Below are 23,081 nucleotides of genomic sequence, written 5' to 3' on the forward strand. Positions count from 1 at the left end.
GTTCCCCCCCCCCCCCTCCCTCTCCTCTCTCCCATTCTCGCGAAAACAACAACTTTCTCCAAATCCCCGCGGTACTTGTCGCCCGCGTGTAACGAGAACGTAAGAGAGCGGAAAATGTGTAACGGCCGCAGGAAAGTCCGTGGACTCGTCCGTACGATTTGGTACGGCTACAATGGAACATCGAACGTTCTACGCTGCGCGTTTTTATAATAGCTCGGCGAACTCGGGAGGAAGGTATGGGCACTGTTGCGTCATCGGGTCGGTACGGAACCGCAGATAAGATACTTCCGTGAGTTTTTAGATTAATTTGATGTAAAAGGTTCTCCCGGTAGGCACCGGTCACGTGTGGGCTACGGTGCCATGCACTCTCGACTAATAATACTTCTATGGTGCTTGATTAGCCCTTTTTCTCTTCCTCTCAACGTCATTATGTCTCTAGGAAAGTTTACGTATCGGAGTCCGAACAATGACTCGTTTAATTCGACATCGGTGCTCGGTAGCGAGCTGTCATTTTATTTTGTCGATGATTCCGCAGAGATACGTGCCCCCCGTTCCGTGGCCCCAGGCAATGTCGCAATTACCCGTCAAAGTTACGATCTAAAAATAGAAGCGTGAAATTCTTGTTTACACGCACTCTTTCGAGTCGTCATGTATATCGCGATATGGCAGTGATATATTTGTCTTGCAAAATTACATCGATACTCAATTAATAGAAAATGGAGCGTATCGGTAATATTTGCCTACAATGTATACCTTTCTCTCTGTGACGGTGAAATAGTTTTTTGTGAATTAGAATTTTTTTTTTTTTTTTTTTTTTTTTTTTCGGGTACGTCACCCGAGGCTCGTTGAGTAATTTCGCTCATCGCGAATCAACCGGGCGAATCGATACGAGTTTCCTGTCGATGAACCGTCGGCCGATCACGCGCCGGTGACAGGCGATAAATATTTTCGTTCTTATTTAGACAAGCGACGGCGTTCACGTTCGGGACTGATAAGATCTCGAGACTCGCTGCGCTTCGGCGGATTTAACTCGTTCGGCCTTATGCACCGTGTATGGACGCGTTGCCGGTTTTGCAACGTTGCGAATAATGAAAACGTTACAGCGGGCACGCGTGGGCAGACAAATTTCACGTCGCATTACGCCGCGTCGAGACGCGCATCACGTAAGTGGCTCCCAGCAATGCACGCTTGGTCACGTCTCGACGCTCTCTGCGTCTCTCTCGGTTCTCTTCCAGCTCACGTATTTACGCGTGCACGTAACTATATAACCGTAGGCAGAGGCGATACTCGGGCATGTAAACTGGTACTTGCCGTTTCGGCTTATCGGAGATGGGGCCAAGTAGTGGATCCTAGAAAGTTGGGACAATAATTTCATCGGGTCTGGATCGCTTCCGAGGTCTCGAGGTGAATTCATTTATTAATCCTGGAACGGCTATCGGCATCGCGACGACCCCGAGATCCACTTTGTCGGGACCCGATGACATTTTTATGTCGCGCGAAGGTCGCGCGCGGTCGTTATGCCTTGAAAAGACTCGGACTTTTAAGAATTTCCGTGTACGCATCAACATGCATTCACGAGGTTTCTTTATCTCTGTCTGCCTTTCTCGGCTGCTCCGTCTCGGAGTCGCAAGAGAAGTCGCGAAACTCTCCCCACTTTGGCATTTAGCGACGACGCTAATTTCTACGTCTTAATGCAAACCGAAAAGACTGCGCAAACACCGGGTACGAATTGACGACGAGGAGCCGAGCGATTTTCTGCTGCGTAATTGGCCCAGACTATATTTGCACGATCAACAGATTAAAATTGGATCGTTTTATTGGTGTGGCTTTTAACAAAAGTGTATGTCCCCCGCTTACGTACGAGAATCTTAACGCGGGTCGATTGGCCATGGAAAATTTGGATCCGTTTCTCACAGTTCTATCCTTTGTTGTGCCTGTACAAGACTCTGACGTCAGGCATCCAGACCCTTCCCGAAGAACGTATCTAGGTAACATCGGTAGACCGTGTGATTTTCCTACCGGACTTGCGATCCTTATATAATGACAATACCAGGCCGATTCGCTCGGTTGCATAAGCTGTTTGTTCTTCCCATTATATTTATTAGGAATATCCAGTAGCGCCTCGAGTCTCCTGCGAAGAAATGTCATTTGCCGTTAGCCTCGTGGAGATCGTCATCGAACGACAGCAGACTTACTGCATCTTTTTACTTTGTTCAATTTCTCATATACTTATATATGTATATAGTGTATTACCTGTGTTTATGAGATTGACGTGAAATCCTTCTTTCATCTTGGATATAATAAAGTTCCCAGGATATTACACGAGGCCTCATCCTGTCCGCAAAGAGTCAACACTGTCGAATCCTGCGGTCGACCCTTCCGAAACTTTCGGCTTCTTTATACACGAGCAGATGTTATTTCCGCTCTTCGTACCGAAAACCTCTTGTCCCGGCCAACAAGCACACGTGTTACGTGCATCGGTTTCAAGGGAATCCAGCAGGCTAGTCCTTCCCGTCAACGACCGTCAAGGATCAACCCTCGAAGAGCCAGCGTGTCCTCCGGCCGATTCCCAATGGCCTCTTGGCGTCCTTCCGCTCGCACCGGGCGATCCCATCTACGCACCTTCTGTACGTTATCAATTAAATAGAGTCAAAAGGGGGAAAGATTTTTCACGCGATACCCAGACCGCGTAAAGCGTTACATCCCGACACGTTGACGTCCCACAGATCTTTCAGATAACGGCTAATTTTAGCGTCACCAAAGTCTCGACTGGTGTCGCCTTTTTTACGACTGAAATCACACGCGGCTGGAGGCACCGCCGTATTATCAAAATACGAGCCGAACGCGAAGGTGCTGACATCTGCCGGCACTATAGACGTCCGCACTGCGCGTAGCCATGAATTTTCAAGCATTTAATACCGACGTATGTATATAGATATATATTTTGATTCTACCTCTACCAAAGTCTACTGAACGGGAAGCCGATCGCGCTTAATGCACTTTTAACAGCGGCGAACCGACGAGCGTATCGAGCACAGCGACAAGGGATAATTTGAATTTAAAACGCGGCGCACTCGATGGCCATTGATAGAATTTTCACGAGGACGTGAAATTCTTTGTAAAGTATACCTAGTCTATGGGACCAAGGAGACTTCGAACGTCCTTTCATGCATTTACTCTCAGCTCGTTACACCGACACACGGCGTATCGAAATTTATGGTTACCTCGGCTACCGATTATCCTGACCACTACCGAGCTGAATTCTGATACGGGATCAAACCAATAACCAGTGATTTATTGACAAGTCGAGCGCGGAGGCCTCGACGATTTACAATAACCCCATTTGTGTCGCACGCTACCCTTCTTACACGTTCTCTTATACTGACATACATATATAGCGGTTATCTTTATGTCCAGCCTCGTATACGCGCCCGCGCTCAACCTTCCGACTGATTCTGGAAAAATCGAATGACTCCAAATGCCGCGAGGCTCTACTTACGTTACGATGGAATCTTTCAGAGTGCCTGGCAAAACGCGATAAATAATCGCTGACATCGTACGAGTATATATATATATATCGGTAGCGGTCCGTACTCCGTATCGTGTTGTCTAAACGTACTCGCGTGCATCTTTGTTTCGATAGCTTATTTTTTCTCTTTTCAATCGAAGAAATTCTTCTATCGGCTCACGACTGGCGTCACGTGCCACGTAGGCACTATACGACGTCTTTTGTTTCACGCGACTACTAAAAGAGTCTAGTAAAAAGTTTACGTCCGAGCGCACGTCCTAATTTCATGAATGTCTTCGAGTCATCCGTCGTCGAGCAATCAGGTGCTCCGCGTCTGACGATGTCTCGGAATCGAGTTCAGAGATCGGCGCGGTGACGAGAGGCGAGTGAATCGGTCTTTCTGTCTCCCAGTTGAGGACGCGACTACATCGCAACGGCCATGAGTCGATTTATCTCGTACAAGGATTTTTAGCTCGCGGTACAGTCCCGTCAATCTACCGTAGGCGCCGATACGTCTTTGTCCTATCATCGACAATAATTTACAAGCTCTCTCACGCTAAATGCAAGCTGGCAGCAGCGCCTTTGTTGTCTGCCGAGTGGGCCTCTGGTTGACGAAATATTGACATCCAAGAATAGAAGCCCATAGCGGGCTCACTTGGTTAGGGGCTGCTGGGTAGAGGAACCGCGCGGGGTCAGGGACGCCGAGGGGGGCTCGAAGCATCGAAGGGGACTGGTGGAAAAAAAATATAGGGGGGAGCATGGGAGGATGCGGAGACTAAGGGGAAAGTTAGAGGTTAGGTTAGGTTAGCTAGTTGCATCGAGCATGAATTTAAAGGGGGGTGCTGGACTCTCCCCGAGGATGACGTCAACTTCTGTATACTCGACGAGTGCTGTATCGTGATATTGAATTTACTCGAGAGGCTATTATTCGAAATAAGTTTTTGTTCATTACAACGTAATCGAATTGACGGACAAAAGGAACTTACGGAGAGAAACCTACCTATGGCTGCGCTCTGTTTCTCCTCACTTCGTTATGCCGGTAACTGTCGTTTCGTTCTTCGGCAGCGTCCAAGAACTCACTTTGTCGCAGTGCTACCCGGTATACTTTTTACTTTGATTTTAACGATGGCGTATATTAATATATCAAGATACTTTATATTCAGACCGATATAACCCGCCAGGGTCACGTGAATCGTAGATTATTTTATCATTCCGTACAGTACTTACTCCTTCTGCTACTCTTGGTCGTGTCGCCAATGGAATTTCGTTACCGCACGACAAATTAGTGTCTATAGGCATATAACCAGGGTAACGCGAGCATCCGAAAATTTCGGACCGGATGGTTCGAACGTGTCTACTGAAATTAAGTGATGCACGGGTAGTTACGCTTATGCACGCACTGTCCTTCCGTTCTTGAGGATACAATAAACCGTTTCACGCTTTACCACGTTATACCGGTGCATAGCAACGTATTTTTCATGTACGTGGTTGTATGCCTTACTTTATATATATGAATTCAGTCTACGATTCCGTGTCCCAGTACCAGGGACGTAAAATAAAGTCGGAAAGGGTTGACTCCGCCAGGGCTGTCGCTCCTCGAACAAAGCTCCCTCGCTCTCTTTCATCTCTTTCTCTCTTATTCCGGGGTAATACGTAAGGATGCGCGAGCGTGTAACGTGCGTTCACGTGTGCGCGTACAATACGTCAGCGTTGTGTGGAAACGTTACGTATATGTATACAGCAGTGTACGGTACGTCGGGCGGACTGCGATTCCATCCTATTCTGTTAGCGTGTTGGTAGCGCGCGGTAGGCATGTATTATATACACGGTGTGTGAATAGCGAGCACGTGCATTTCCCACAGAAAAGCAATGGGGGCTTCGGCGAGCGTGGCCAGCTGGGAACGAACGGTGGGTCGGGCGGGCACTGCCGGCGCTGCTGCGGGACCGAGAGCATCGGCCGCGCCAGGGATTCACGGTGGGACGTCGTCGCCTTTCGTATGAGCAGGGGATGAAGGCTGTAACGATTGGCAGCACGCACTTCAGGGGTACTGTCATTTTTCCGTGAACCCTGTACGGTATAAGGTTTGCCTCCTTGCGACAATCGGCATCTCTCGCACGGGGATGGGACCACGTTCGGTAAGGTCTCTTGTTCCTGGGGTGACAGTAGCCTCTTTGTGGTACTCGTAGCGCTTCCGGGTCGACCTGAAAGGGTTAAAGAGATGAATATTTTTACGATTTTTTTTCCACGCTTCTTTTCTCATATTTTTGGCTTTCACGTAAAACATCGACTCGCTTTTCGATCTGTTTCAACGATACCCTTCTGATCGCTTTAATAGAACTCGACGTTCGCGGTATTCTGAAAATAGGGGTTCGCCGTGGCAGCCCGTTCAACACTCCGCCGATTCGGCACGCCGGTGGAAACCGTGGGACGATGTTTTCCGTGAGGTATTTTTGACGAGAAAATGGGAGTATAAATATTGGACTAGGAATACTCGATATTGGCTACTCCATCGTACTTCGCACGTTTCTGTGCTTTTTTAAAATTCTATTATAGGCGTAGCAGATCTCGCTGAACGGAACTAGAATATCTGGTCACCGTCGGCCTGGTCAGTTTTTTTTTTTTTATTTTTTTTTTTTTATTTACTCATTCCTTGCCTCTGCGTAAAGCAATCACAAACTCGTGTTTCGCCTCGTGATAGTTTATACTATATATGCGTTGTCCGTCAGTGCTTTGATTTCGAACGGCAAAACCGATCGACTGCGTAGCGTTGTAACGCGTTACGTTATACTATAATTTAAATAGAAAAATGTAAAGACGCCTTTGAAATATCTCTGAGAATTAATAACGTGACTCACGAGACTCGAGAATAATCTCAAGAGTCTTTCAACGTAGTCGTACGTTATATCTCGCTGCGTTTGCTATTTAAAGACAGTCGAGCCTGTGTTCCTCTGCGTGTATCTAGCTAACCATATAAGACCGCTTTAAATGCCGTTCAAGCTCTTGCAAAACGGTTTTGGCAGTTCCCTGCGTATGCATACAAATAGAGTGTAGAACCCCTCGCGCGTTCTTCTCAATTTATAACACTATAACGTTTTCTCTCCAATTGCTCATAGTGACATAATCGAATTTAATAGAGGACACCGCCTGATAGTTAATCGTCTATCCCGTTTCTCGCAAGCGGTATAAATAAATGCCAATGATAATTCTACATATTTAGGTTCGTCTATGAGCCACCCACATTCGCTGATCTTAATGCTACGCGAATTCGAAAATTATAATTCGGGATTATGCTAACATTCTTAATGGTATTAAAATTCTATCTCCTCGTGTGACCTTTCCCGTCACACTAGCAGATAAATACAATTTATCTTGACGTTTTCGATTGCCGTCTAATCAGTGTCCGATTCTTGCTTTCAGGACCCCGTTGACCGTCACTGAATCTACGTTAGGGCTATCATCACCATCTTCTTCCACGCCGGTGTCAACAACATCATTAACAACGGCGGCCATCGGTGTGGGGGTGCAGCCCGTGTTATCATCAGGCTACCATAACACGGTGCCACCCCATAGTGGGGGTGGTGGTTCGACGCTTAGCGCCGCGGCGATGGTGGCAGCCGCCACTGCTACGGCCACCGCCACAGCCAGCGTGGTGGCCATGCAGGACCGCCAAGATATCCCCACGCAGTTCAATCAGGTATGACGTGGAATTTGTTGTTGCGTGTATCTAGAAATAGAGATATATCGATATTAGAGAACTGTAGGTGATGTGAAATTTCATTTAATTCATCTTTGAATTTTTTAACCACGCTTCAAGATTCAGATGCATGACGGCTGTTTAGATACGGAGATCTTTTGGATATGAATGGTGTGCTCAGAATAGTTTTGTATAACGATAGGGAATAAACAGCTTGCCGAACTACGCAGAAATCCTAATCCCATTCCGTAGGCCGTAGCGAACCAAGAGATACTCATAGGAACACTCTCAAATAATTCTGTTGTGGTGCAGATAAGTCAATGAGATTCTAACCTAACTTTTTTCTTACAGATGCAAAGTCAACATGGAATACCCCATCAAGCATATAATACAGGGTATGCCCAAAGAGGACCAATGGCGGGAATGGGGCCAGTTGGGATGAGCAATTTTAATAGCATGGGCTCTATGGGCCCGATGCACTCTATGAATTCTATGAATTCGATGAACAGTATGAGCAGTATGAACTCTATGAATCCTATGACCATGGGAGGCATGAACGGTATGAATGGTATGAACGGAATGAATCCCATGAACGGTATGAGTAACATGGGCAACATGGTGGGAATGAACAACATGATGGGACCTAATAACATGCAGATGAATAAAATGAGCATTCAGGTAACTACCCGATAATTATTTTCTCTGGATATTCCTGAAGAATATCAAGATTGACTTGAGAAAAACATGCCAGTACCAACGAAATTAAATCACGGTTTTCTTTGTCCGTTTAGGCACAACCGCAGCAGGGTTATCCACGAAGATTAGCACCGTATCCTAACCCAGCGATGCATATGGCGCAGAAGAGGCAACAAGGTCCTTACGTTGGACCAAATCCTGCAACGATGCAGCCTGGATTCAATAATATGCCAGCCAATCAATATCCTAATAACTATCCTGCTGCTAGACCAAACTTTCAACCCCAGTATCAACCAATACAGAGTATGAATCCTGCTGCAACTGGCTTTGGGCCCAACTCCATGATCCGTGGGACAAACATGAGGCAAACTACTCCGTCCTACAATGCACCGTCGCAAGCTAGCCAGTATTACAGTAGCAACGGCGTACCTGTGAGTATGGGGCCAACCACCGTTGGAAACCAGTTTGTTGGTCACCAGCAGAATACGGGATACGGTGGTACGTCGTCGTACGCTGCCACCAGCCAATATCAGCAGGATGTCTCGACAATGAGAACGGCAGGAGCAGGAAACATGAGCTACCAGCATAGTCCTATTCCTGGTAACCCAACTCCTCCGTTGACTCCCGCCACTAGCATGCCTCCTTACATAAGTCCAAATCCGGACATTAAACCAAACTTCAATGAAATCAAGTCGCCGGTCAATATTCAGAGTAAGTAGTTGTTCTTGGAAATGTTCTCTGAGTGCGCATTGGTTCAGGGCTCGAACTTAACGCCTGCTCTTCTTTCACTTGCAGAAGACGACGAGTTGAGATTAACATTCCCTGTGAGGGATGGCATTATTCTTCCACCCTTCCGTCTAGAGCACAATTTGGCTGTCAGTAATCATGTATTCCAACTGAAATCCACGGTCCATCAGACGTTAATGTGGCGATCGGATCTGGAACTCCAGTTAAAGTGTTTTCATCATGAGGACAGACAGATGAACACCAATTGGCCAGCAAGCGTCCAAGTATCTGTCAATGCGACGCCTCTCGTTATTGACCGAGGTGAAAACAAAACGTCCCATAAACCCCTTTATCTGAAGGACGTATGTCAACCAGGACGTAATACCATCCAGATCACAGTTGCGACGTGCTGTTGTGTAAGTATGAATATTCCAAAGTCTAAGCCTATAATTAGGCTGACTCGGATCCCTTGTTTTCGACGAATTATTTCAATTATGATATGAAGTCCGTGGTATGAAGAGTTTTAAAAAACAACATTCTTACTTACAGTCACATCTATTCGTCCTTCAATTAGTCCACCGACCAAGCGTAAGGAGCGTACTGCAAGGATTATTGCGTAAGAGGCTGCTCCCAGCAGAGCATTGTATAACTAAGATCAAACGAAACTTTAATAATACGATGTCTAATAATGGGATGCAGACGGAGAAAGACGTAGTGGAGCAAACAGCACTAAAGGTAAACGTCAAAGGGTTCACGACTGTCTTTTGTATAAACTAAAAAAGTGAGCGAGTAATTATTTTAAATATTCTCTTAGGTATCTTTAAAATGTCCTATTACCTTCAAACGTATCACACTGCCAGCACGAGGGCATGATTGCAAGCATATACAATGCTTCGACTTAGAATCGTATCTGCAGTTAAATTGTGAACGAGGGTCTTGGAGGTGTCCTGTATGCACGTAAGTAAAAAACGATCAAAAGTTTTCCTTTAAAAAATTCACTCCCGACCTGTCCTAACCGTAAGTTATACATGTCATCAGGAAACCTGCCCAATTGGAAGGTTTAGAAGTTGACCAGTACATGTGGGGAATCCTCAACACCACGCTAAATACGGCAGAAGTGGAAGAGGTGACGATAGACTCAGCGGCCAATTGGAAACCCGCTAAGAATCTAGCCGGCATCAAGTCCGAGGAAGAGAGCGATTGCAAGAGAATGACCAAGGCCATGTCACCTGGTAGCATGAACATGCCGACAATGAACAATTGGGATATGAACCAGGCGATGAGTCCATATATACCACCTGATATGAACAGCATCGTTAGTGGATCTATGATGAACAACACACCACCTGCTTATGGTAACAACAACATAAACCATCGAAATTCCTCCGGAGGAACGTACGACATCAACTCCGGGACGAACACCAGCGGAAGTACCGATTATACCACCGGAGCTGGACCTTTGTCCCATCTGAACGATTCCGTTAACTCTCTGGACCCTCTAAATGCCATGGAGAAATCCTTGAACGATCAGGTACGTATTTTTCTATTGAATACGAAAACCATCTTTTGCCGCTGTAAATTCACGAATCTTTTCTGTTTTATTTTTCTTTTATGGTGTGAACCGTGCTCACAAAGGTGTTTTATTTCTTTATTCCAGATGCCGCATACACCTCACACGCCACACACACCTCACACACCCCATACGCCTGGCGGAGGGAACAGTGGCCCACCTAGCGTACCTCCGGCTTCCCAAGAATCCACTGGCAACCATAACACCTCCGGCAATACGAGTACAAACATAAATAACGATACGGCGGACATACCTTCCGACTTGAATTTCGATCCAGCGGCCGTAATCGATGGGGAAGGCACGGGCCAGGAAGCATTGAACGTAAGTACCTATGAAAAATATATTGTTCGTCTTCTGTATCCGTGGACATGGCTCAGCTCCAGCTCTACCTTCCGTCCGCGCTGGAAAAGTACGAGACACTCTGACGCTGTCAAAATGAGGTATCGTTCTTACACACGCGTTTTCCATTACAGCTACTGCCGGACAATGTTGTGGATCCGATGGAATTACTCTCGTATTTAGATCCTCCTGATCTAAACACCCCACCAAGCAGCGGGGCAAGCAGCGGCAACCCATCATCGAGCGATGATATACTAGCGCTCTTTGAATAAAAGCCTGCGGCTAATTTACCTTGCAAAGGAATAATCAAATTACAGCCCCGAAGTTGGGGTCAAAGTGACCGCCAAGTCAGCAACTTACTGCAAAGCGTTCCTAATGTAGCGACGAGGATATTTGTAGTGAGGGATCTAAAGGAAATGAATGGGGTCACTGTGGGTGCTCTCACCTAAACAATGGTACAAACAATCTTAGCTCTAATTGTAATATTCCTATTGATGAAGTTAGGGCATATTAGATATAGATTAATGACCTCTATCGATGGCACGGCACCATGTCCTGTTAGTGCTCGCTTGCAAAGACCTAATGCACGGACAATATTTCACTGTCGGATACGAACGTATGTCTTTCGCGCGACTCCGGAAGGTCGTCCTCGCAAAAGTTTTTAATAACGTTTTATGTATTCCCTATGCGGTGTCAAATATTCCCTGTGCTATGGTCTTTAATTGAAAAACGGTCTACTCGCATTCAAGGCTATGACGGACCTACATCACAAGAAACTAGTACTGTACAGCATCTTTTTGTAAATAAGTTTCAATTAAAAGTAAGTACGGTAAGATATTCATCTGTTGTAAACCACCTTGCTTATTGATGGATATAGCGCATATAGTGTTCCTTTCCTTTAGGAGATTAATTAGTGACACGTGGAGACGATTAATCTAGGGGCTATCGGGCTTCACACTGGACAAATAAAAGCAAGTGCAAGTAATGATGTATCTGCCGAGTTTAGAAGTTTATGGCACTGGATTATTCTTTATGCCTTGTATCATTTTATCGATTGATAATTAGCGACACGTCACCGATGACACCTATTAAAAAATAATCCACTGTTTCTTTGGGGTTGAAAAAGTTTCGAAAAAAAAAAGACTATGATCTTTGTAATATCCTTTACTTTTTATTTTCTGTACACGCATCATCATAGATGCTTCTATTACTATGTCTCGTACGTCAATCTATCAAAATTACAATGGTATACTATTTTATAATGGAACTGAAATTAATTGAACCAGTATTATTACTGTATATTACGTTGACTTTGATGTATCAGAAAACATAAAAATATCTCGACACGATGTCTCGGTAACTTAAGACCTCTGGAGATACATCACCATTTATTTGGGTATATTGAGCTTATTTTTACATATGGATAGTCCGAATGCGTGGATTATTATTCTTTTGTACATTCTTCAATTAGTATTATTCGCATTTTAATGATTACAAAAATTATTTAAGTCGGCGTTACGTTGCTCATTTACGACGCGGCCATGACTAGTAACTCCTGTTAAACGATGTGACACGTTCGAAAAGTGATAAACGAGTTTAACTTAATTTAAGTTCAATACCTACGATGACCTTTGCGCAAACGCGAATAATATATAAGGATATCCGTATTACAGGAATGCCTTTTCTGTGAATCTGGCTAGTCTTATTGTCGACGTTGGACGATATAATTGCACAGTCACGGATCTATTGTTTTGAGTCCTCCCACCGCTGAAATTACGTGGTACTAGAACTTTTGGGCATTAGAAAATAACAACTTTACGGGGACAATAGGATATTGCTTGTCCTGCATCGAAAGAGCAATCTAATTCTGCACGATCCTACTAGAACCACTATAAATTAAAATGGATCTTTGTACGCGTTATTATTTTCGTTTCTAAACTGAGGCTTCTACGCGATACTTGAATGACCATAAAAATTTAATATGAGCTAATGATAATTGAGTGTACGGGCGCTGTTATCTAATTGAATATCTGCGACATTGTTGCAACGAAAAATATTATTTCTATATGTGAAAATAGGCTCGGCATTGATAATTTCGCACAAACAATTCAGTAAGCTGATTTTTCGTTTGATTTAAACGAAATCAGATGTGCCTACCTAAATGAAAATAAAAAAAAAGAGGATACTGCCAGAGTGGCACCGCCCACGGCGACTCCCCTTCCCGCTCCCCTTCACCACTCCCCTGCTTGCATAGTAGTTATTACATTTATATCTTTTGTGATTAAAAGAGGAGATATACTTAAAGTGATTCATGTAGATTATACAAATTTTATATAAAAATGTATTTATATTATAACGCGCTGTGCTAACGCACGACGAAAAAATTAGATGCGGTCAAGTTTCTATTCATACAATTAACTATAAACATCATTGAAGTTAGATTTTAATATTACTTATATTAAGTGCGACTATTGTATATTATTTGTATATATGACAAATAGATTAATAATATAAGAAAAGTGGCAGATACTTATTGGCCAGTTATAACAGTAAAATGATTATCTTAATTATTTCTCAGAACCAAAACATACGTGGGGCGTATGAAAATACCTTATCCTAGAAAATAAAAAATGTGTATATGATGACTAAAGGATTGTAACTAGTACACCAGAAACGCTGTACTGTTAATTCTCTAATAGTACTATTAGCTACCTATTAAAGACCTAACTACCTAAAAAAAGTTTATTCAAATTATAAGCTTTACTTAGGATTGCCAAGAAGTAGCATTGCGCAACCTCGTTGCGAGTGTACATAGGCAATATCTACCTATACCTATACCTAATATTCTAAAGAAAACGTTACAAGGTCTTGGTTTATAAGATTCATTGAGCTTTATAGTTAACTGGAGAATCATATTCGGACATTGATCAGTACAGAACAAAAAATTTCTGCAATTCGTGATAATTAAGTAAAATAGTCGCCCCATTTATTTTCGTATTCATTCAGTACCATTTATATATGTGCATTATCTTTTTTGATTTGACCAAATCTTATTCGATAATTAATATATAAGTCAAATATAGAGACATATATTTTTCATGTAACATGGTCATTTTGACACACGATTTCCATGCTGAAATATTGATTTTGTAATAAACAATGTCCTCGTTAACGAACGCATCGAAGTTAGTTGAAGCAACGTTATTTTCAATAATTCAAAACTACAATAGGAATCACCTGGATGAAGAAGCATAATTTAAAAAATTGTTGACGTACGTAATACGCCTCACAATTTTATTTATAAAGATAGGCATAATGTTATTATAGGAGAGGATCATTTTGAACGGAAGAGAAGTACGTGGGATTATATAAATTGTATTTAATTGCGGATTGAAAGTTAACAAAATGCGACTAACTTCAGCTTACTTGCGATACTTCAGTGCTACTCCAGTTTTCTATAGATCTCTCTGACGTTAGAGTTATATACCTATCTATCTATCGTTAGGTGGCCTATAATTTGATCTTATTGTGCACCAAGGAACGTTTGACGATTCAAAACTGTAGAAATAATCGCATATGGTCCAAAAGTCTGCGTTATAGTATGGATGAGAATAATGGTCCTCGTGTATCTGAATCGTTATAACTCCTCTGCCGAGATAATGTACACATAACGCAACAATAATGTTATTGGTTACGTTCACATGAAAAATTTTAATACACAAAGACCAGTTTATAATATTTATGGCAGACACAACAATGTTTCCCGATAACGATTAGAAACATTCAATAAAAAAATCTTAAAACATTACGTGCTTCTGTTTCAACCTACCTACATCATAATTTGTTTTCAAATTGTTCTGTTACCTGTTTACTCCATTTTTGTGGTACAGGAAGGACCTTTCAGGCCAAGGAAATTGAATTAAGGACTTTAAGATGTTCATTTTTTTTATGAAAGGATTTGTTTCGAATTGTTTTATTCTCGAAACGTCTTTATCCGTTTATCTAGTCTTGAATTTTCCCACCTTACGGCCAACTTCAAGGTAGTGTGAAATAATCTGAAGTTAGCTAACGTCTGTATCGTGTTTTCGGTCGTGTGTGTCATCAAAAGTGTAAAACGTTCTTCATAAGGTAATGAATATGTAAGAATGCATTTAGCTTTTTTTTTTATATATATTTCTGTAACATATTTTAATTGTATGTTTGCAGTATTTCTCAGCGTAAATTGTTTATACGTTGTCCTATTATTTGATATTATCACATATTATCGACTAACTTGTAACGGCGCCCAGTGAATTAAATTGAAGAAATAATAATACTTTAATCAGTAAACGTTTCTTATTGATATATTTTAAATTATGTATTATAAAAGAATAATTTTATTAAAAATGAATTTCTACGTAAGGTACTAACATACCATAAGCATAAAATTGGTTATAGTCAATATTACGCATCAAGAATCAAAACGGATATCGTAAACGTCATGTGCAATTTGAAAAATATTACAGTTTAACGTTGTAGTCAAAGTATTGTTACTTTTATTTGGTAATTAAAGAGAATTCATAATCATTTACTCAAATGCGTACTTTTGTTTTTTCCTTGCAACAATTATAATGATTGCTCCAAAATGTGATGACTTATCTCTTTGTAATTTGAAACGACTCATCTGGTATTTGGGATACACACTCTTCGTTTAGACGTGTTTTCAATCAGTGCCATATGCATTAGTATTTTTGTTATAAGTAACAGTTGTATCCTTTGTATGCTATAGACTTTGGTATGATGGAGAAATTAAGAAGAGCCCTCAGCGGCAATGACCAATGCGATGAAGAGAGTGGTATTATAACACAGGTAACTTTTCATTTTATATTATATAAACATATATATTAGTACATATTATATTTTATATGCAATATGAAAAATTACATTTCTTCACTCATTATTATTAATGCTGGCAGTCGGATATTGATTTTGTGGTGAGTTACGATTCGGAGTTTAAATTTACAGTATATGAAATGCTCATATTATTTATTATAAGAGAATTAATGAGAAGAATAATATATTTAATTGAATAATGTATTTGCAGGTTATGGATTCATCAACACTCAGCTGGTCAACCAGGATAAAAGGCTTTGCGATTTGTTTTGTTATTGGAATCCTTCTTTCAATATTGGGTTCATTTGCTTTATTCTTAAGACAAGGATTAAATGTCTTTGCTGTCTTTTACACATTAGGAAATATTATAGCACTAGCGAGGTAATTTTTTAATTACTATAAAGAGACATTCTAGCATTTGTTAAAAAACCTTATCACTATGCTAATTAAATTAAGTCTATTACATACAATTTAGATAGAAAAGACGGCAGACCAGATAAATAATTTTTTTCATGTGTCGTTTAATGATTTGCAGCACATGTTTCTTGATGGGACCAGTTAATCAAATAAAGAAAATGTTTGCTACAACAAGAATAATTGCGACAATTCTTGTATTAGTCTTTATTGCACTGACATTATTTAGCGCCATCAAGGTAAGAGTGACAAAAAACATTCATTACGTTAATTTTTGTGAGGCAACAAATTATATACTTAATATTTATTTTTTCAGCTGAAAAAGGCTGGGTTGGCTCTCTTGTTTATTATTTTTCAGTCATTAGCTATGACATGGTACTCCATCTCCTATATTCCCTATGCCCGAGATGCTGTTAAAAAAACTGTTCAAACTTGCGTCAAGTAAGAAGCATATTTAATTGAGGTTGGCATCTTTAAAATTTCCATAATGGTGATCGAAACTGCATTGAATCTTGGACAATTAAATCCTTCACGAAGTATAGATATAATTCAAAAAGTTCTTTAACGTATTATCTGTGTAGATCTTGCATAGACGAGATAATTTCTTTGTTATCAGCTTACAAATTAAAACATCTTCAAGATCTACTTTTTTAGTTTCACCCAAAAACTGGGCCTTGAATGAACGATCTGAACACTGAATGAAGAATTCCAAAGTTCAATGCAAACTGTCTAGTTGGTTCACATTAGTATGATAAATATTTTTTTATGCAAATCGTAATGTAATTTTTTATGAGAAATTATGGTAGTTATGATTCGCATATAAAACATGACCAATTTCCAACATATTATTTTTGCTGTACAAAGTATGTCACACAAATGTAAGCACAATTTCGTGTATTTTTTTCTATTTCACGTGATATGCTTTACGTTGTAATTAGATGACCTCATATAACGTTCAAGAAAGTGCCTTATGGACATTTGTAACAATATTTTTTTAATTCAACTTAGTTTTGGTAAATTTGATTGACAAATATCTTTTGAAAAGTTGTACTATAGATCGTCTTGATTGGATTGATGTTTTTCATTATGAGAAATTATTTATTCATAACTATTTGATGCATTTGTTAAAAGAATTCAACGCGCTTTTACACATACTACTTCGACCTAAGGGTATTTTTTTTCATTGTATATGTAGCAATGAAGAGAAGCTTAGTATTGTATGTTGAAACATACACAATTTATACAGCTTATACATAAGCTTTTTCTTATACGTATTGCAAATAACTTGTATAGTACTTATCTATAAACAGTTTACAATTGTGTTTAACCATTTGTAAAACGTAATATTAACGTGAACCTGTTTGTTATACAACATTTAATATATTTATAACGACGATAAATAAAATAGTTGACAAAATTTTATTGTGCAATACAGTTTTTTAAATTCCTTTCCCATGTACCAAGAAGTATATATAATTAGTCCTTATGGTGCAGAGTAAGATTTGCTAAAGTAACAATATTTTGAGCTTGTTTTAAAGTTGGCATGTCAATCATTTGATTCTCAAAAACAAATGCACCCTGAAAATTCATAGAACTAGTGTAATTCCGACAAGTGATATAAGCATAATTTATGTAAGAGCCACAAACCTTGCCTAATTTTTGGTGAGCATCGAAAGCATCAATTAGTTTACTAGCCCAATCAACTTTTTTCTGTGTAGGACTATATGCTTTGTGTACGATGCTCACCTGAGATGGATGTATAATTTGACGCCCAGTAAAGCCCCAGGAAGCACCTTGTTCAGATGTTATTTGCAAACCTTCTAAATCTGTTGGAATAACACATTCAAATATTAATTCAACATTCTGCTATAATTTAATGAAGAAGATACCTTGCAAATCTATATGAACCATGTCAATAGCTTGTAATCCAAATGCTTTTGCAACCATTACTAATCTTTGTCTAGCATATAATATTTCTGAACAATCTTTTGTTCTTGTTGCACCTATAACAGTTTTAATTGTTACTACTTATTCTACTATTTATAAGTAAATATAAATTAGTTCTCAATCAAATTAACTGCTAACCAATATCAGCAACATAATCATCGCTGCCAACTACGAGGGCAACCAATTTAATACAAGTATTTGTCTGAGCATCAATAACAGCTTGAACAATACTTGGTAAATTCATCATACTGATTGATGTTTCACTAAATACTATTAAATTTATGGTATTATTATTATTATGGAATAATTTTTTGACAGTATCTGAAAACTTAGAAACATTATGTTAATCATTACATACATATAATAGTCATAGAATATCAACTTGTAATCCTAAAATGAGAAAATAGTACCCAAATGATTTCCTCAACAGTATCTAGCTTTGGTAATAGTATACAAGGTGGTTGATTTTTTCCACCTAGAATAACTTTTAAGTCTTCATCGCAGAGTCCTGAGCTTACTGAATTTACTCGTACACCCCATTCAGGACGAGATTTAGGAAATTCTCCTAAATCTAGCAGCTCTCGTATTTTTTGTCTTGCACTTCCCTGACAAGACATACATTTTATTATCTACTATACCGTGACGGCATATTCTATACCTTTTGATTAATAGCAACTCCATCCTCACAATCTAATGCAATTAAATCAGCATCAAGGGAACGAGCCTTTTGTATTTTACGTTCATCGCAACCAGGAACATATAGCAATGTTCTACGAGGAATGAAGGACTAGAAACATTTTAAGAAACTGCAAAAATCATATATTCAAATGTTAATCGCATATCTTTACTTTTTTCCTACCATCTGCCTCGTATATTTGGCGGAAATTCTGTATCTAGACATAATGCGCGAAGTAGTTGCCAAAAACATATTTATCATTGTCTACAATCACGATAAGGGTTCTAACTAAAGAATACAAATATTGAACAATCTACTGGTCTCTGTCACACAGAGATCCTTCCGTTCCTTATGGCTGCTTCTGCTAGCCTCCTCCAATGAGGAAATGTGCCAGTCCATAACAGAAATAAGTAGGGAGATTGCCAATAAGTCGATTTTCATCAGAGATGAGTACCGAGATGCCCACTACCATGATACAGATGAAGTAAGAACATGTGGAAGATATCGATATAGAGAATGGACTGTGCATTCCCTATGTCATTAGTCGACGAAATATGTCCGCTATTGTCTGAAAAAGATGGAGCGTGGTTGCAACCACCCATAGACGTAATAAGTACAGACTCCCTATGCCCTATGATCGCAACTGCTATCTATGTCGACTTTTATTGACACGAGTCTCGCTATTCGCTGGCTCCAACAGAATATTTGGGAAATAACGAATAATATCGCTTTATATCGACATAAGTTTACACAAGTACATAATTGGAAACTACTGAATATCTCCTAAACTAGTCGGTAAAAATAATTTTGTTTGGGCGAATTGGTGCAGGACACTGAGTTCTTTTGATTGAGCATAAAAAAGTGTAGAGCCTTGTTCTACCATATTACCTTAACTAAACGGTAAAGAAATTTTGTTTTTAGCCAGCAAACGCAGCTGATTGAGCTCTTTCAATTTTCTAGCATAATTCTACCATACTACCATAAAAGTATGCATAATTATATCATGCCAATTTTAAAAAACTCCATACGTCAGTGCTAGAACACATGTTCTATAATGCCAACGCAGCCATTGAGTTTTTTAAAATAAGACATAAACCGAGGATATTCAAAATCAGAAAACGTTAGAACCATGTGTACCAATGGCGTTGGATACAACCTCACAGAACCAATGAAGAGACGGTATAATACTTTACATTAGGGGAGCCTAAATCCTTATTGGTTGTCAGGGATTCAATTTTTATTCTTGATCAACAGGTCTGAAAATAGGGAGATCTGCTGCCAGCCATTGCACACTTGTCGCGCGGGCCGCGGTACATCGCTTATTGGAATCTGATTTTATAAGCAATTCATAATCCTCACGTAAGTATTTTTAAGAGACATTTGTATGAAAGATTATCTTTATGATACAGATATATACAAATGCGTGTAGATATTAAATTGTAATATTTTATTGTGACTTGGAAACAACTAGAACAGAATCGAGAAACTGTTGTGCAGGACCACGAGTTTATGAATACAAAGCATTCTGTAATTTTGATATATGTGGCTTTAAAGAGAATTTAATTTTTGAGCTTGATTATTGTTTGTGGATAACTTAAAGAAAACTAAAAAGTTGCTTAAATAAAGAACCAATTAGGTGACAAACTTGAAGTAATGTTTCTTAAACAAAGCATGGCACTTACAAAAAAAATATTGTTATACTGTTCTTGGCGAATGTCACGAGATTAGAGCAAATAACTGCCGCTAATATTTAGCTGTTTGTTGTATCTCGTTATTTTTTGAAAAATAATTATTTGATAACCTTTGCTATTGATCAGTGTACTAAGTAGGTTTTAAGTACAGATAACTTTTGTGTAATAGAATAATTTGTTTTCAGTCAAAATGCCAGCACCAGAAGCTGTTCATCACAGCCGCATTTCCAAATTTAAATTCCATGGCAAGCACGAAGTAAGTATTTTGAATATTGATCTGTATATCACGATCCTCATCACTGTAATTAATGTGTTCAGGATGCTCGACGGAGAAGAACTGAAGTGTCTGTGGAACTGCGTAAAGCTAAAAAAGATGATCAATTGCTTAAACGTCGTAATCTTAATATACACGAGGAAGTAGTTAGTCCCCCTGGGGATAGCAGATCAAAAACATCAGTATCTATGACCATTGATGAGATTATTTCTGGGATGAACTCTACTGTTGAACCTATTCAGCTGCAAGCTACACAAGCTTGTAGAAAGATGCTCAGCCAGGAGAAAAATCCACCAATAGACAATATGATTCAACAAGGCATAGTGCCTCGCTGTATTGAATTTTTAAGCTATCATCACAAGTACAAAATTATTTTTTAAATTAAATATTTATCACAGAACTTTTAAACATTACCTAATATCTGTTGTTTTATAGCGCGGCACTTCAATTCGAAGCTGCTTGGGCTTTAACCAATGTAGCTTCTGGTACATCAGAGCAGACCAATGTAGTTGTAAAGCATGGTGCTGTTCCCAAACTAGTAGCTCTACTAAAATCATCATCCTCTAACGTGGCTGAACAGGCAGTATGGGCTTTGGGTAATATTGCAGGTGATGGACCAGGGCCACGAGATTTGGTTCTCGGCTACGATGCAATGCCCCTTCTCTTAGAATTGATTAAGCCGGATACATCGGTAGGATATAGTTTAATGCGCTTTCATTTTACTTCAATTGATTATAGGTTTAGCATTGACATGGTTCTCATACATTTAGGTAACATTCGCTCGTAATATTGTGTGGACCTTATCGAATCTTTGCCGCAACAAAAATCCTCCGCCGCCATTTGAGAGTGTCAAGGCTGCTCTACCAGTATTGAATCGTCTACTGAATAATACGGACACCGACATTCTCGGTAATATTTATTGTCCTCGTTTTTTTTTGCCGGGAAAAAACATGTAGGATCTAGAACAGCAATTGTAATAAAATTATTTTCTATTGCAGCTGATGCATGTTGGGCTTTATCATATTTGACGGATGGCTCCAATGATAAAATTCAAGCAGTCGTTGAATCCGGTGTTGTTCCCAAGTTAGCGGAATTACTGACTCATAATGAAGTCACAGTATTGACACCAGCGTTACGAGCTGTTGGAAACATCGTCACAGGAGATGACGTGCAAACGGATGCAATAATTACTGCAGGAGGATTGCAACACTTGGGCAGATTATTGCAGCACAAAAAACTTAATATAGTAAAGGAAGCTGCATGGACCATCAGTAATGTCACTGCTGGAAATGCTGAACAAATCCAGCATGTTATTAATGCTGGGTTATTACCACCTTTGATACAAGTTCTCCAAGCCGTGGGTATCTTACAATAATACTTTAATTCGCGTGTTATAAAAGATTTAAACGAGATCTTAAATTTCAGGGAGACTTCAAATCTCAGAAGGAAGCAGCCTGGGCAATAACCAACTTGACATCCGGTGGATCCGTTCAACAACTTGCCCAACTGGTCCAACTAGGTGTCTTGACTCCCTTCTGCAATTTATTAGAAGCAAAGGATTGGAAAATTGTTATCGTCGTGCTAGATGGTATCACCAATATCCTGACTGCTGCAGAAAAGATGGGAGAAATTGAAAGAGTCGCTATAATGGTTGAGGAAGTCGGTGGACTGGATAAGTTAGAAAATTTGCAGCAGCATGAAAATGAACAGGTTTATCAAAAGGCTATGGCGATGATCGACACCTTCTTTTCGGACGGCGTAAGTACCACAGTTTAACACATAGTTCAAGAAAAATATGTATTAATTTTCAACTGTAAATTATTATCTTCCACTATAGGACGCCGAAGATCATAACGTTGCTGCCACAGTAACAGAGGAGGGCCAGTTGAATTTTCAACCAGCCGAAGCCGCTCCTCAGGGTGGCTTCCAGTTTTAGAAGATACATTACTCGACCGGTTGAAATCCTTTCCGAACTTACAGGGTGCACTTTTCATTTGTATATAATTAATCGCCACGTCTTGTAAGACTAATGAAAATCGTCAAAAATTCATGGCTTCAAAGGTTATTTCATTGTTCGATGTTTTCAAGCTGAATTATTGTTTTTTCTCTCGTCAGTGGTATTCATAATCGAAAAAAGTTTTTTAGTATAAATTATCGTCTATTTGTGTATTCTGGGGTTGTTCCTTTTCTTTTTGTTTCTTATCGTGCAGTGCAGTATAGAAAATATGGAAAGAATATCTGCGGACTGTAGCCATTTTTTGCAGTGCATTATGCATATTAATCGATTCTATTCGTTTATTAAACAGGGTATTTCGCTTTTGTTTTACACAGGCGACCCTCGTTAGCCCTCAAGTTTTCGACATGTAGTCAAACTTTCTAAGGATCTCGACATTACATTTTATTCAAATTACAGCTAAACAGAGCGTATTTTGATTTCGGCTATGAAATTTATTATACACATATCACTCGCCATCATTGTGATGGAGATCACAGTGATTGATTTATTATAATTTCATGTAGCGTTAGTTTATAATTTTACTATCATTGTTGATTTACGTTTTAAGTATTCCGATCAGTACTGCCGCGTAATGGGCAGTCAGAAAATTTACTGTGTTCCAAATATTTGCTACTTTTTTCCTAATATCTAATAAAGTTTTCATATAAAATAGTACG

The 23,081-nt window shown here is 39.8% G+C and overlaps 4 protein-coding genes across 9 annotated transcripts in view; 3 read left to right on the forward strand and 1 right to left on the reverse strand.

Moving 5' to 3' along the window:
- The window catches only part of LOC107265378 (zinc finger MIZ domain-containing protein 1), a 21,080-nt gene extending 6,738 nt beyond the window's left edge, over positions 1–14,342 (forward strand). For both annotated transcript variants that reach the window (XM_025082527.1, XM_015734786.2), the window contains exons 2-10: positions 6,927–7,203; positions 7,555–7,881; positions 7,995–8,610; positions 8,695–9,041; positions 9,175–9,360; positions 9,440–9,582; positions 9,664–10,156; positions 10,283–10,516; positions 10,669–14,342. In XM_025082527.1, coding sequence (XP_024938295.1) covers positions 7,114–7,203; positions 7,555–7,881; positions 7,995–8,610; positions 8,695–9,041; positions 9,175–9,360; positions 9,440–9,582; positions 9,664–10,156; positions 10,283–10,516; positions 10,669–10,806 — 2,574 coding nt within the window. In that variant the 5' untranslated portion in view covers positions 6,927–7,113 and the 3' untranslated portion in view covers positions 10,807–14,342. The remainder of the gene's footprint in view (positions 1–6,926; positions 7,204–7,554; positions 7,882–7,994; positions 8,611–8,694; positions 9,042–9,174; positions 9,361–9,439; positions 9,583–9,663; positions 10,157–10,282; positions 10,517–10,668) is intronic.
- Positions 14,343–14,517: 175 nt separating this feature from the next.
- On the forward strand, positions 14,518–17,237 carry LOC107265380 (vesicle transport protein SFT2A). 4 transcript variants are annotated; one of them, XM_015734789.2, is made up of 6 exons: positions 14,518–14,662; positions 15,303–15,382; positions 15,490–15,507; positions 15,618–15,787; positions 15,942–16,059; positions 16,137–17,237. In XM_015734789.2, exons 2-6 carry the CDS (start codon positions 15,311–15,313, stop codon positions 16,263–16,265), a joined length of 507 nt encoding a protein of 168 aa, XP_015590275.1. In that variant the 5' UTR covers positions 14,518–14,662; positions 15,303–15,310; the 3' UTR covers positions 16,266–17,237. The 4 variants fall into 4 exon arrangements, with proteins under 4 accessions (XP_015590275.1, XP_015590277.1, XP_015590276.1 ...); XM_015734790.2 differs by having other exon boundaries at positions 14,569–14,673; XM_015734791.2 differs by lacking the exon at positions 15,490–15,507 and having other exon boundaries at positions 14,519–14,662.
- LOC107265379 (citramalyl-CoA lyase, mitochondrial) lies at positions 17,221–19,137 on the reverse strand. Its single transcript, XM_015734787.2, has 7 exons — positions 18,627–19,137; positions 18,426–18,554; positions 18,178–18,372; positions 17,906–18,095; positions 17,710–17,823; positions 17,468–17,646; positions 17,221–17,398 (listed from the first exon to the last, which is right to left on the reverse strand). The coding sequence occupies exons 1-7, from the start codon at positions 18,702–18,704 to the stop codon at positions 17,297–17,299; spliced, it is 987 nt and encodes a 328-aa protein (XP_015590273.1). The 5' UTR covers positions 18,705–19,137; the 3' UTR covers positions 17,221–17,296.
- A 554-nt stretch (positions 19,138–19,691) lies between these two features.
- On the forward strand, positions 19,692–23,076 carry LOC107265392 (importin subunit alpha). 2 transcript variants are annotated; one of them, XM_015734819.2, is made up of 8 exons: positions 19,692–19,802; positions 20,320–20,390; positions 20,453–20,769; positions 20,844–21,099; positions 21,179–21,317; positions 21,407–21,765; positions 21,834–22,166; positions 22,246–23,076. In XM_015734819.2, the coding sequence occupies exons 2-8, from the start codon at positions 20,325–20,327 to the stop codon at positions 22,342–22,344; spliced, it is 1,569 nt and encodes a 522-aa protein (XP_015590305.1). In that variant the 5' UTR covers positions 19,692–19,802; positions 20,320–20,324; the 3' UTR covers positions 22,345–23,076. The 2 variants fall into 2 exon arrangements, with proteins under 2 accessions (XP_015590305.1, XP_024938296.1); XM_025082528.1 differs by having other exon boundaries at positions 19,708–19,802; positions 20,304–20,390.
- The last annotated feature ends 5 nt before the right edge of the window (positions 23,077–23,081 follow it).

The sequence above is a fragment of the Cephus cinctus genome, unplaced genomic scaffold, assembly GCF_000341935.2.
Source record: "Cephus cinctus unplaced genomic scaffold, Ccin1 Ccin1_scaffold0215, whole genome shotgun sequence".
NCBI lineage: Eukaryota > Metazoa > Arthropoda > Insecta > Hymenoptera > Cephidae > Cephus > Cephus cinctus.

Coding starts and splice junctions, on each gene's coding strand:
- LOC107265380 (XM_015734789.2), top strand. CDS start 15,311: ATGATGGAGAAATTAAGAAGAGCCCTCAGCGGCAATGACCAATGCGAT. Junction 15,788..15,941: donor AATATTATAGCACTAGCGAG/GTAATTTTTTAA, acceptor AATGATTTGCAG/CACATGTTTCTTGATGGGAC. Junction 16,060..16,136: donor CATTATTTAGCGCCATCAAG/GTAAGAGTGACA, acceptor TTATTTTTTCAG/CTGAAAAAGGCTGGGTTGGC.
- LOC107265379 (XM_015734787.2), bottom strand. CDS start 18,704: ATGATAAATATGTTTTTGGCAACTACTTCGCGCATTATGTCTAGATAC. Junction 18,555..18,626: donor CCAAATATACGAGGCAGATG/GTAGGAAAAAAG, acceptor AAATGTTTCTAG/TCCTTCATTCCTCGTAGAAC. Junction 18,373..18,425: donor GAGTTGCTATTAATCAAAAG/GTATAGAATATG, acceptor ATGTCTTGTCAG/GGAAGTGCAAGACAAAAAAT.
- LOC107265392 (XM_015734819.2), top strand. CDS start 20,325: ATGCCAGCACCAGAAGCTGTTCATCACAGCCGCATTTCCAAATTTAAA. Junction 21,318..21,406: donor TACGGACACCGACATTCTCG/GTAATATTTATT, acceptor TTTCTATTGCAG/CTGATGCATGTTGGGCTTTA. Junction 22,167..22,245: donor ACACCTTCTTTTCGGACGGC/GTAAGTACCACA, acceptor CTTCCACTATAG/GACGCCGAAGATCATAACGT.